The sequence below is a fragment of the Dipodomys ordii genome, unplaced genomic scaffold (genome assembly GCF_000151885.1).
Source record: "Dipodomys ordii isolate 6190 unplaced genomic scaffold, Dord_2.0 Scaffold37, whole genome shotgun sequence".
Lineage (NCBI taxonomy): Eukaryota > Metazoa > Chordata > Mammalia > Rodentia > Heteromyidae > Dipodomys > Dipodomys ordii.
The window spans coordinates 3,620,090-3,634,023 of NW_012267253.1; the positions used below are offsets into that span (position 1 = coordinate 3,620,090).

At 40.0% G+C, this 13,934-nt stretch overlaps 1 protein-coding gene across 1 annotated transcript in view; it reads left to right on the forward strand.

Annotated features, from left to right (window-relative positions):
- The window catches only part of Eml4 (echinoderm microtubule associated protein like 4), a 156,401-nt gene that overhangs the window by 138,668 nt on the left and 3,799 nt on the right, over positions 1-13,934 (forward strand). Inside the window, exons 20-23 of the mRNA XM_013017903.1 lie at positions 3,164-3,252; positions 6,288-6,385; positions 11,771-11,858; positions 12,396-12,494. Of these exons, the coding sequence (XP_012873357.1) occupies positions 3,164-3,252; positions 6,288-6,385; positions 11,771-11,858; positions 12,396-12,494 (374 nt within the window). The remainder of the gene's footprint in view (positions 1-3,163; positions 3,253-6,287; positions 6,386-11,770; positions 11,859-12,395; positions 12,495-13,934) is intronic.

Genomic DNA, 13,934 nt, shown 5'->3' on the forward strand with positions numbered 1-13,934 from the left:
GGGCCTGGGCACTGTCCCTCAGCTCTTCAGCTCAAGGCTAGCACTCTACCACTTGAGCCACAGCACCACTTCCGGCTTTTTTCTTTTTGCTTATGCATTGCTAAGGTATCGAACCCAGGGCCTCATGCATGCAAGGCAAGCGCTCTACCACTGAGCCACCTTCCTCATCCTACCCATGGTACTTTTAACTGTTTACCATATTGGGAGTTCATTCTGTTTTCCCAATGAACTCCAGACTCTTGCTGGTTGTCTTTCTTCTCAGGATCCGTAAATGTTAGTGAATATGAAATATAAAGAGACCTTTTCATGATATTACTCATCTCCAGTATGAAATGCTGAAAAACACAAAGGCCAAAAGCTCTGCCTTAGTTCGGCCACTAATTTATTGGTTGAGGACTCGTCAGGATATCAGTGTTCTAATTGGAAAATAAGATGCTTGAGTTAGGCTTTTATTCCTGTTTTGGAATGTACTTTTTGTGCCAGTTTTGGGGCTTGAACTCTGGGCCTCAAACTCTCACTTGGCATTTTCCACTCATCATACCACTTGGGCAGTATTTCCACTTTTAGCTTTTTGCTGGTTAATTGGAATTAGAGTCTTGCAGATTGTCTGACCAGGCTGGCTTTAAACCTCAGTCCTCAGATCTCAGCCTCCTAGTTCACTAGGATTAGTCAGATACTTGCCTTTTTCCCCCTTTCTTCATAACTGCTATCTCTATTCAATGAATAGGTTTCTACACATATACCAACAGGTACTCTGGGGTTTTACTGTTCTCAAAGGGAGTTTCTAAAACAATTAAATAGATGTACTTCTCCTAGGAAGACTGGAAATGGTCTTAAAGCAGTGTCAATTGGGGCTTTTCCAAAATAAAATTAACTTTTAAATGCATAAGAGAATATGATAAAATGTCCATATACCCATCAAAAATTAGAAGCCTGATAGAGTGCCTTTTTTTCTAATGATTATTTAGTGTGTATGTTATTTTAGTTGGAATATTATTAGGTTCCCTTTCTGAAAAGATAGTCACTTCATATCTGCCTTGGCATTTCTTGGCACAGAGGAATTTTACATGGCCAGCCATAAAACTTGATTCAAGCACTAACCTTTTTAGAAGAAACTGATAATCTGTGGGTGTTGTCCAGTTGCAATGAAGTATGTTTCTTATGCCCCTTTTGACAAGTTGAAATGATCAGAAAACATGTAGCATATGGTTTCAAAGTACAAGTTTACAACTGATTGGCCTTTAAACAAATACTCATGCATAGAGACTATTTCTCTTATCTGAGTAGATGATAAGCTGTACGGATTACGTTAACTGCTTAAAAGTTTGAGTCTGTAGCTCGAAAACTTACTGAAGTTTACTTGTGAATATATTTTAGAAAGGATTCTATTGATGGGTAAAGAGTAGGGATCATGTAGTTTTTAAATCTTCTTTCTTGAAATCATTAAGGCATGCTCACCAGCATCACTAAGCTTTTTTAATTCTTTCAAGTTCTTTCTAGTCTTCTAAATAGTGGGGATTAGCTCAGTAGTGAGCCACCAGTGCCCAGCTGCTGTGATCTTTTGAAGCATCTATCCTTTCTTCAAAGTGCTCTTTGACAAAGCTCTGAAGATAGTTATTTATAACATATTTGATTTAAGTCATTTTTGTCGCTAGAACGCGTTTGCATTTTTTACTTTTCCTGTGAGTATCAATGACTATGGAGCTTTCATGTACTTGTATATGGTTGTTGGAGTACTGCTATTCTCTGGCACCTTTATCTACCTCCCTGCTCGACAGGGAACTGTAGAGCTGTCACTCCTACCCATATCCTACATCTTCTCTGAAGGTTTTCCTATGCTCTACAATACTTAGTGACACTGAGATGACTAACCATTCTTTTTTTACTTGGCTCATTTCCTTTTTCCAATCTCTGGTATAATCTTCAAGAATACCATCTTCAAGAATACCGTCTTATTTTTTCTCTTAAGCCTTCCCCCTCTCCTCCCTGGGGATCTGCTACAAGGGCCACTAGAGCTTGAAGTCCCAGACTAAGCTCTTGCTCAGCTTTTTTGCTCAAGGCTAGTACTATATTTATTTTCTTGAGCCACACCTCCACTTCTGGTTTTTTGCTGGAGATGAGTCTCTAGAATGTCGTATAGGATGGCTTTGAACCATAATTCTCAAATCTCATTCTCCTGAGTAGGATTACAGGAGTGTGCCACTGACTCCCAGCTTTAAGCCCTTTTTTTTTTTTTTTGGATCCAGTCGTGGGGCCTGAAATCTGGGCCTGGGCGCTGTCCCTCAGCTCTTCAGCTCAAGGCTAGCGCTCTACCACTTGAGCCACAGCGCCACTTCTGGCTTTTATGTGGTGCTGAGGAATCGAACCCAGGGCCTCGAGCATGCAAGGCAAGCGCTCTACCACTGAGCCACCTTCCCAGCCCCAAGCCCTTTTTTTTTTAATTTATTAGATTACATTATACAGGTGGGGGTTTCACTGTTACATTTCCACAATCTCATCCCTCTATCACTCTTGGTCTTATTTTTCTATTTAAACAATACCTAACAGAAAGACAGTTGGCATTTAGTGAATACCAAGTTGAAGTGAGAACAGGAATAGATTCTCACTGTTCATTTATACTGTAACTAGTGGCATTTTACAAAATTAATTCATCCTTCCTTGGAAGAAACATATTGTACTTAAAATACAGTTGTTAGCTGGGTGGTGGCTCAAGCCTTTAATCCTAACTACTCAGGAAGCTGAGATCTGAGAATTGCAGTTGAAAGCCAGCCTGGCAGGAAAATTCAGGAGACTCATCTTCAGTTAATTACCAAAAAAAGCTGGTAGTGGAGCCGTGGCTCAAATAGTAGAGCACCAGCCTTGAGCACAAAAGCTCAGGTACAGTCAGTGCCTGTGCCCTGAGTTCAAGCTCCAGGACAAGCACAAAATTTAAAATAAGAAAAAAAGATTATTGTTGACATTTTTTCATGTATTTATTGTTAACATAAAGGTGGTGTACAGAGGGGTTACAGTTACATTGTCAGGTAAAGAGTACATTTCTTTTTGAACAGTGTCACCTTTTCCCTCACTTTCCCAGTGGAATTTCTTAAAAATGGACAAAAGGTCAGCAGCCTTTTTTTTTCTATTAATGTTGGAATCTGAAGATTTTCTTACTTCTTAACAGGTGGTTTGTTCTGGATGCAGAAACCAGAGATCTAGTTTCTATCCACACGGATGGAAACGAGCAGCTCTCCGTGATGCGATACTCAATAGGTAGGCAAATTTACTCCCCGCCAGCCTGGTACTCACAGCACTTTACTGTAATTGTGTATTTTCACTTCTAATGAAGTAGATTCCTTTTTTCTTCACTCTCTAGAGTTGTACAGTATTGAAAATGTATTTCTCTGGACATCAAGTTAATTGCTGGAAACAAAAAAATAGGCTGAAGTTAAACAACATCCAAAGTCATCAAACATTATTTTAGAATGAATTATTACAACAGCATTTGCCAATTGAAAACAAAATAAATTTCAATCAATATTGCTCTCCCACCATAGGATTATACATATTTAGAATCTTAACCAGTAGCTGGTCATGCTACTTTTCCATGATCATTCCAGCCACTACTGGAAGTCTAAAATAGATGGTTTATAGTTCAGGCTAAATAATGAAATCCTTTCTAAAAAATAACTAGCACAAAAAAAGGACTAGATGTGTGCTGGAAGGTGGCTCAGTGGTAGAACACTTGCCTTGCATGCTTGAGGCCCTGGGTTTGATTCCTTAGCACCACATAAGTAAAAAAGAAAAAAGCTGGAAGTGACATTGTGGCTCAAGTGGTAGAGCGCTAGCCTTGAGCCGGAATGCTGAGGGAAAGCGGCTAGGCCCAGAGTTCAGGCCCCACGACCGGACCCCCCCCCCCCCAAAAAAAAGGACTAGATGTTTGGCTCCATAGTAGAGTACCTGCTTAGCAAGCATGAGCCCTCAAGTTAAAACTGTGGTACCACCAAAAAGAGAGAATGTGTAAGGAGTAGGGATGTATGTAGCGCAGTGGTAGAGTGCTTGCCTACTGTATCTAAGGCCCTGGATCCAATCTCTTACACCATAAAAAAGAGAGCCAGGGGCTGGGAATGTTGCTTAGTGGTAGAGTGCCTAGCATGCATGAAGCCCTGGGTTTGATTCCTCAGTACTACATAAAAAAAGCCAGAAGTGGTGCTGTGGCTCAAGTGGTAGTGCTAGTCTTGAGCACAGAGGGGCTCAAGGTCAGAGCCTGTGCCCTAAGTTCAAGCACTATGACTGGGAAAAGAGAGAGAAAGAGGAGAGTCAACTACAATGGCTTACACTTGCAATCCCAGCTAGTTGAGAGGCAGAAATCGGGAGGATCATGGTTTGAAGCTATCCTGGGCAAAAAGTTAGTGTGAGAAGCCGGGCACCAGTGGCTCATACCTGTAATCCTAGCTACTCAGAAGGCTGAGATATGAGGACCATGGTTCAAAGCCTGGGCAGGAAAGACTGTGAGACTCTTATCTCCAGTTAACCACCAAAAACTGGAAGTGGTGCTATGGCTCAAGTGGTAGAGTTCTCACCTTGAGCTGAAGAGCTCGGGGACAGCACCCAGGCGCCCCACGACCAAAAAAAACCCCAAAAAACATTAGTGAGACTTCCATATAAACAAGCTAGTTATAATGGTATGTATGTAATATCTCAATTATACAGGAAGCATAGATAGTAGGATTGCAGTCAAAGGCCAGCCCAAGCAAAAAGCACAGACCCATCTGTGCTTTTAGTTAAAGACAAATGCTTGCCCTGCAAATATACAACTGGCCCAGAGTTAAAGCCCTTAGTATAGTCAGGGAGATAGGGAGGGAGAAGGAGAAAAATAATCATGTTAAAAATATACAAGTATTTTGGCTTTTAACTCCTGTTACATTGTTTTTGGTCACATTGATTTGCTAATTAGATAAAATACCAGTACATTTATAAGAATTATATTTTTCATTAAAATAGCATCATTTACCTTTGACCTTATCATTTGTTCAAAGTGTTATCTCCCAAATACTTTTTCCTTTTACTGATATGGTTTTTAGTTATACCATTCTTTCCTAGAGTTAGTCTGATATTTTCTTACATTTAAGAAGTTTTTGTCGAGCTGAGAAGGTGGCTCAGTGGTAGAGCACTTGCCTTGCCTGCATGAGGCCCTGGGTTCGATTCCTCCGCACCACATAAGCAGAAAAAAAAGCCGGAAGTGGTACTGTGGCTCAAATGGTAGAGCGCTAGCCTTGAGCTGAAGAGCTGAGGGACAGTGCCCAGGTCCAGAGTTCAGGCCCACGACCAGACCCCCCCCCCCAAAAAAAAAGAAAAGAGAGAGAAGTTTTTGTCTTGTTTTTACTTACATGGGGCTTAAAATCAAGGCCTCACTAACAACGGTGTTTTGCCACTCGAGCCACTGCCAGCCCAGCATTTTGGAGGTGGAGTCTCCAACTAACTTTTCTGCCTAGACTGGCTTCAAACACCAATTTTCTATGTCTCAGCCTCCTAAGTAGTTAGGACTTTCAAGTATGAGCTACTGGTGCCAAGCATTGTCTTGATTTTATGGTTCTAGGGATTGAATCCAAGGCCTTGCACATGCTAGGCAAGTGCTCTACCATTGAACCTCATCCCCAGCCTTGAAATTACATTTTTATGGTTGTTGGCTTAAGACCAAAAGGATCTTTTTTTTTTATTGCTTCTTGGTTGCTTCAGAAGAAGCACTAAATAATTGAATAAAGAAAGTGCTCCAAGCTGTAAACCTAGTCATCCTAAAGCAGCGTATTATGGTGTATTTTTCTTCATCTGTTTTATAATTATGAAGTAACAAATAGCCACTGTGAAGTAGCAGTTAAATCTAAAGATCAGTGGATTTTCTTGGCCATTTTTCACATGCTTATTAGCACAGTGTTAGTGGAAGAAACTGCAAAAGATAACCTAGTCCTTTCCCAAAAGAGCCTACACAATAACTGAGATCATGTGTGCTCAATGAGCTAAGCAGCTATGCATCAAGCTTGCCAAGGGGAGGTGGGGAAGGTGGGTGTAACCATCTAAGACCAGCTTTTAGCTAACTATGATGAAAGAAGAGTTAATGGCCTGTGAGCATCTCCAAGGAAAGCTCCATTGGGCTGTTTGGTTTTCATGTATCCTGAGTGATACCATATTCGTTTGTAAAATGCCAAATAACAGTTAAGTTTGCAAAACACTTAATATAGGTCTACTAAAGTAAAAGTAAATTTCTAGACTTCTTCCTCTAGTAAACACTTTCTCCTGTTTCATTCTAGATGGTACCTTTCTGGCTGTAGGATCTCATGACAACTTTATTTACCTCTATGTGGTTTCAGAAAATGGAAGAAAATATAGCAGATATGGAAAGTGCACTGTAAGTAGTAAAGTAAAAGAAGGTGTAAAGTGGAAAATTTTACTTCTGCTAAAGAGAGAATTAAGTGCTTACAGTGATACAACTATTGTTTTGAAGTGTTATCTGTTTTAAACTTTAATTTTAAAACTGAGACTACCTGACTTCAAAACGTTGTAGTTCCCACTGTGTTCTGGAAATATAGCTCCTTTTGCTGAGAGCTTGATATTTGACTAATTTTATGATAGTTTCTTAAAGTGGTTTTACACTTTGCAAAGTATATTTTTATTATCTTCAAGTAGCTATGTAAAGGAGTTACAGTGCAACATGTCCATTTGTGAGTACAGTCCATCTTGATCACTATAGTTTTTTTAAAAAAAAAAAAACAGGGAGTGGGAAATAAAAGGCCTCTGACTTATAATCTCACTGTTGTCTATCTCTGTCCATCCTTGACACTCTACATTACCTTTTATCACTTCTCTGCCTCTAAAAATATTATCTTAGCTGGGTATGGTGATGTAATCCAGCACTTAAGATTCATAAAGATCCTGAGTTTGAAGCTTTGAGTTCAAGTCCTAGTACCTGTGGCCATGCACACATGCACACACACACACAAATTATTTCTCAGAAACATATACATCTCACAATAAGCAAAATAAGCTTCAATTTGAGTCTGAAATTTATCTTGCTTACTAGGTACAGATTAAGTGTTCATTATCCACAATAATTGAGACCAGGTATGTTTCAGATTTTAGTCTTGGATTTGTGAATATTTACATGTTCATAATATGTGTTAAGGATGAGATTTGAGTCAGCACATGAAAGTCACGTGTTTCCTGTATACTTTATATGTAGCCTGAAGATAATTTCATGCAATATTTTTATGCACCTGCATTTTGACCCACTTATCACCAGCAAAAAAAATTATGAATCCGTTATTAGTTGATTAATTATTAACAATCATTAATATATTAAGTTCATCTTTTAATCTGTTCATTACCTTAATGTTTATAATACGGACTGTTTAGTGTAATATCAAATTATTCAACTGTAAGGATTTTTTTTTTTTTTTGGTCGGTTGTGAACTCTGAGCCTGGGTGAACTCTGGGCCCCTCAGTTCTTCAGCTTGAGGCTAGCGCTCTACCACTTTGAACCACAGCACCACTTCCAGTTTTCTGGTGGTTAATTGGAGGGAGATAAGAGTCTCACAAAGTTTCCTGCCTGAGCTGGCTTTGAACCACAATCCTCAGAACTCAGCCTCCTGAGTAAGATTACTGGCGTGAGCCACTAGCACCCAACTGGATTTTTTTTTTTTGGATTATTGAAATTTACCCTGCCTGACTCCAAATTTTTAATTATTTTTATTTTTTTTAATTATTTTTAATTGCAATGCTGTAGCAAACACAAAAGGAAGGCTCCTATATATCAAATGTGATTTAAGTCTGTGGGATCTCAGTTTTATACATGGTAGTACTATTGTTGAGTTCTTGGCTCAACCCTCATTTTACAGATAGCATTGGTCACTAAGAAGTGACCACAGGGCCAGATCTCAGACATAGGCAGTTTTTCACCTCTTAGTAGAGCAAACTTTGCAGTGCATAACGACCATAAGATTTTCAACATGTGTATTACTGTATTATGCTATTATACTACAGCTGATCCAGGGAAGAAACAGAGCAATGTGTGACATTTGATCATCAGAATGACCTTGGAAATCTTGGGAAATGGAAAATTGATCAATTGCATGAAACTTGTCCTCCTATTTAATTACACAGCTTTTATCTTTAATGAGTGTTAAAAGATACCCTTAGGAATTGTTTGTGTTTGTTGTGCTGTTGGAGGCTATAATGAAAGGCCCTGGCTACATAATCCAGCTTTTCTAATTATCTTCTGTTTGATACTTTGCTTCCAGCTGTCACTTCTCTTTGCTGTGTTCTTTCACCAACTGGTCATACAGTTTTCTTAATCTCTAGTCTGCTATTAAAGAGGATATAAAAGACTAGGGAACTGGCTTTGCCACCATTAGTTTGTGATTCTAGGCAAGTTAACTTCTCTGAAATACTTTTATTATATTAAATTTAAAGATGATGATATTGTATCCTGATTGACTTAGTTTCCATGCTATTTTCAGTGAGATTAAAGTTGTTTTAATCTGTACCTGGCTGCTAACAAAATGGTTCTGTGTTTGATTCATGTTTATGTACTTTTTAGCAGTCCCCAAAAATCTTAGCACAATAGATAAGTATGTAAATTTGTAGTGATATACTAAGAAGCACTATTAGAAAATAGGGAATATGTAAGTAAGATTTTGGCCAGGGGGGATTTTGGTTATTTTTTTGGGGGGGGGAAGTGTAAAGACAGTAATTCTGTACCTAGAAATCTCCAAGAAAGTAAACTATTAAACTAATACCAGATTTCAGTAGAATCCAGTGTTAGCGTAACAAGAATTATATACAGTATCCTAGTGACTTAAATTTAGGATAGGACATGGACTCATTTAAAAGAGGTGTTTTCGGGGGCTGGGAAGTTGGCTCAGTGGTAGAGTGCTTGCCTTGCATGCATGAGGCCCTGGGTTCAATTCCCCAGCACCACATAAGCAGAAAAAAAAAAGCTGGAAGTGGCGCTGTGGCTCAAGGGGTACAGCGCTAGCCTTGAGCTGAAGAGCTGAGGGATAGCACCCAGGCCCAGAGTTGAGGCCCCACGACCGGACAAAGAAAAAAAAAAGAGGTGTTTTCGGAGCTGAGAATGTAGCTCAGTGGTAGAGTACTTACCTATATATACCTCCGACACTGGGATGAGCCCCAGAATTTAAAAAGGAATTTTTTTTTTAAGTTAGCTGGGCACCAGTCACTCATGCCTATATTCCTAGCTACTCAAGAGGCTGAGATCTGAGGATTCCAGTTCAAAGCCAGCCTGGGCAGGAAAATCCATGACACTCTTCAATTAACCATCAGAAAACCAGCAGTGGTACACTGTAGCTCAGAGTGGTAGAGCTTTAGCCTTGAATGAAAATGCTCAGGGACAGTGCCCAGGCCCTGAGTTTAAGCCCTGCAATCAATAACAAAAAATAATTATGAATATTTAAAATCTTTTCTGCTTCATCTTAGTATGTTGTTTTGTTCCTTAGTATCAAAATATGTTCCCACATCAACCAAGTGCTGGTGGCTCACACCTGTAATCCTAGCTACTCAGGAGGCTGAAATCTGAGAATCACAATTCAGATCCAGCCCAGGCAGAAAAGTCCATGAGACCTTTTTTTTTTTTTTTTTTTCCGGTCATGGGGCTTGAACTCTGGGCCTGAGTGCTGTATCTTAGCTCTTCAGCTCAAGGTAAGCACTCTATCACTTGAGCCACAGAGCCACTTCCAGTTTTCTGGTGCTTTATTGGAGACAAGAGTCTCCTGAACTTTTCCTGTCCAGGCTAGGTTTGGACCGCAATATTCAGATCTCAGCCCCCTAAGTAGCTAGTATTACAGACATGAGCCACTGGCACCCAGCTCCATGAGACTCTTAATCTCCAATTAACCACCAGAAAACCAAAAGGGACACTGTAGCTCAAAGTGGTAAAGCACTAGCCATGAGCAAAAGAGCTCAGGAATAGCACCCAGGCCCTGAGTTCAAGCCCCATGGCCAACCAAAAAACAAACAACAATGCTGACACATCTCTAATCATCTCATCACAGTTTCAAGAAGAAAAAAAGAAGAAGAAATAAAAGGCACTTCTGCCACTAAGTGAATTCTCTTAAATGTTTTCTGGAAGTTCACAGAATGGCTCCTGCCACTCATAGCAGCACATGCCATTGAAAACACAGTATTTTAACTGGACAGCCAACAAAAAGTGACCAGGTGTAATAGAAACTACCAGTCTCACTCACAGTCAATAGGTTAATATCCATCTTCCTCAAAAGAGCAAAATATTTTTAAGATGTCAAGAGCAAAATCTCATTCACAATAGCAGTAAAAACTGTAGGGACTTTACACTTAGCCTCAGAAGCACAGCAAACCACATGAAACATTGCTGAAAGACATAAACAGAGAACTAGAAGAATAGAAATGTGACATGTCTAGATGAAACAGTAAGGAGATCTCTCTTTGAACTATTATCTAAGTTTAATGTAATCTTACATTTTTACCATGATGTTTAGGAGGTTGATGAAGTTCCAAAGCCTACCTGAAATTTACATGCTACATTAGATTGGGAATGGGCAGATAGATGGAAACAACAGCACAGAAAAAGACATGTGTCTTTGTGAAGATACTTCAAATTTGTAGAAAAAAAGAATAGACTGCTCCCTGCTAATACTCCTGAAGAGCAGTGACTGGCCACAAAAATGTTATGAACAGAATGTTTTTTACACGTAATGCAGTACAGTTTCCTGGGAGCACTGGCCACATGTCATCTAATTAGAAACCACAGATGCCCATGAAGCACCCATTCAGAACAGTGTTCCTCATTGCTGGAAGTTCTACAGTATGGCCCAGCTGAGGATAGTGAGGGAACACCTAGATATCTGCTCAGGAAAAAAGGACCACTAAATCCAAGCCTTGGTATTTTTTGTTTTCTAACTCTGCAGGTAATTTTTTTGGGGGAGGTGGGGGGTCCAGTCGTGGGGCCTGAACTCTGGGCCTGGGCACTGTCCCTCAGCTCTTCAGCTCAAGGCTAGCACTCTACCACTTGAGCCACAGCGCCACTTCCGGCTTTTTTCTTTTTGCTTATGTGGTGCTGAGGAATCGAACCCAGGGCCTCAGGCATGCAAGGCAAGCACTCTACCACTGAGCCAACTTCCCAGCCCCTCCAGGTAATTTTAAATTAGCTGTAAACTTCTGATATTTAAGATGGTGACCTCAAGTAGAGTTGACAAATTGTAATTTTGGCTGCTTAACTTGTGAGTGTTTTTGTGATTACACCATTTGGCCACAATGGCAGTCATAAATGTGCAGCTTAGAATGGCTTTATATTTTTTTGCTCCCAACCGTGTGCCCATGGGGTAAAGTTTGAGGCTATTTCATACATGCAGTCCCTCTAATAAATAGCATGCCAGTGGCATGAAATTGCCTAGGGAATGAGATCTGTTGCAGTATCTACTAAGATATTCTAGGAAATCTCTCACAGAGGTGGTAGGTACTCGTTTTTGTATCTAGGCCAAGAAGCCTGCAGGATTCTCCCAGGTTCCAGGTGTTCTATAGTGGTGCAACCCCTCTAATTGGCCGTCCTGCCAACTGCATACCTGCAATGTTGGCTTCTAGCAAGTCAGTAAAAAGGAACTGAGGGCCTGCTGTGGACCTGTTCAGTTTTATAGGCTACAATACTGTTCCCTGTTCTCAAGCTGAGAAACGGCTACATTAGCTAATTATTAAACTTCTATCATTTAAGACTAATTGCTTCCTCACTAATCTGTTTTTCCCCTAGGGACATTCCAGCTACATCACACACCTTGACTGGTCCCCAGACAACAAGCATATAATGTCTAACTCTGGAGACTATGAGATTTTGTACTGTAAGTATGAATAATTATAGAGGGGCTCAGATGTGTCAATCAGAGGCTAATACCCAGGCTGTGTGGAATTTGAATTGTGCAGCGAATGCTTGCTGGCCTCTAACTTGACAAAATACATGTTACTTAGAGCTAAGTAACAAATGTCTCACATGTGGTTCACATCTCCAAGACAGTTATGAATTAATTTAATGGTGTAGAACTGAAGGCACATACAGTAATAAGAACTCACTCATTGAGACGGATGTCACTCTGAATGGGTTTTCGTTTAGCAGCTTTTCCTGGAGTCAGGGAAGCGTATTATGGATGAGCAGTTGTGCTGTTTAGAGGGGTGGGAGGGAACTTCCACAGAAAACAATTTGTAGTTTCATAAAATCCTGTTAAGGTAAACATTTTCTTTTCCTTTTTAAATGTGTCTTAATGTTTTTCAGTGTATGGATTATAAATACAAGTAAACGTGGCTAGTTTGAATCGAGATGCACTTTCAAATACATTTGTACACAAGCACTGTGATTATACCTCCTGTTTCTAAATTTAAAGGGAACATTAAAGATGGCTGCAAACTAATCAGGAATCGATCAGAATGTAAGGACATTGATTGGACAACATACACCTGTGTGCTAGGCTTTCAAGTCTTTGGTAAGAACATGATGCCCAGTATAAAAGGTGGTTTGTGAAGTTTTTCTGTATATTGTGTTTATTGGTGTAAACTTACAAATGACAGATAATCTGTGTGCATTCTTTTCTTGATGAGAAAGTTTAAACTCAAGGCTATGTGCTTGAAGGGCAAGTGCTCTACCAGTTGAGCCATACCTTCAGCTGAATTGACCAAGATCCCCCCATTTACACTTTCCACATAGCTAGGATAGGTGTCCATGCCACCACACCCAGCTCTGTGTCCATTCGTAGAGGTTATTGGTTACTGTCATATTGCCAATACAGTATTTTTTTATTGGCAGAACTCTGTGTCTTTGGTCCTCAGTAAATATGAAAGACAATTAAAAGGAAGGTATTTTCAACATAGCAGTGTAGTTTGCCTTCCTGTTTTTTTCCTTGGAACTGAAAAATTGAAAGCCTGGCTTGGGTGGTACATATCTGTAATCCCAGCAGTAGAGAAACTGAAAGAGGAGGATTTATTGTTAAGGAAGGGTAGACTTTTCATCACTCCCCAAAGAAACCAGTAGCCATTAGCGGTCACTGTTCATCTCTTCCTCTACCCACTCCACTCTAAACTAACAGGCACTAATCTTTCTCTGTCAGTTTTCCTGTTCTGAATAGCATTAGTATTAGCATACAGTATTTGATCCATTAAAACTGGTTTCTTCATGCATGCGTAATGACTATTTCACAGTAAGTGCTTTTATGTCCCACTTCAATTCTGCCCTTGTAAGAAGTAAGTATGGGGTCAGAAAATAGAACAAACTCCTAGGTCAAAATCAGTAAGAGCACATAATAAGCCTCCATTATGCAGTTGTTATATAAATAAAGCTACATTTATCTAGAGCCAAACATTCACTTTTTTATAGAGCCATAATGTAAGTAAATATCTTCAAAGAAGCTACTTTTCAGAAGAGTGAAACACGATTTAGAAACATTTATAAATACCTGAAATCTAAGTCCATACAATTATATAACGTAAAGAGGACCCCAAATTAAATGCAGAGTAAGTTCTACAAACATCTGTGCAGTATGTCTTATCTCCCAGGATACTAGGAAACAAACACAGGGAATCAAAGCAGAGGTGAGATTGATCATGGTATGTTCTGGTGGCTAATTGGAGATAAGAGTCTCACATACTTTCCTGCCCAGGCTGGCTTTGAACCGTGATCCTCAGATCTCAGCTTTCTGAGTAGCTTGGATTACAGGCATGAGCCACCAGCGCCCAGCTACAAAGGCATTCTTAAGACAGGGTCGCCGGGTGCTGGTGGCTCATGCCTATAATCCTAGCTATTCAGGAAGCTGAGATCTGAGGATTGCCGTTCAAAGCCAACCCGGGCAGGAAAGATCGTGAAACTCCTATCTCCAATAAACCACTAGAAAACCAGAAGTGGCGCTGTGGCTCAAGGGGTACAGCGCTAG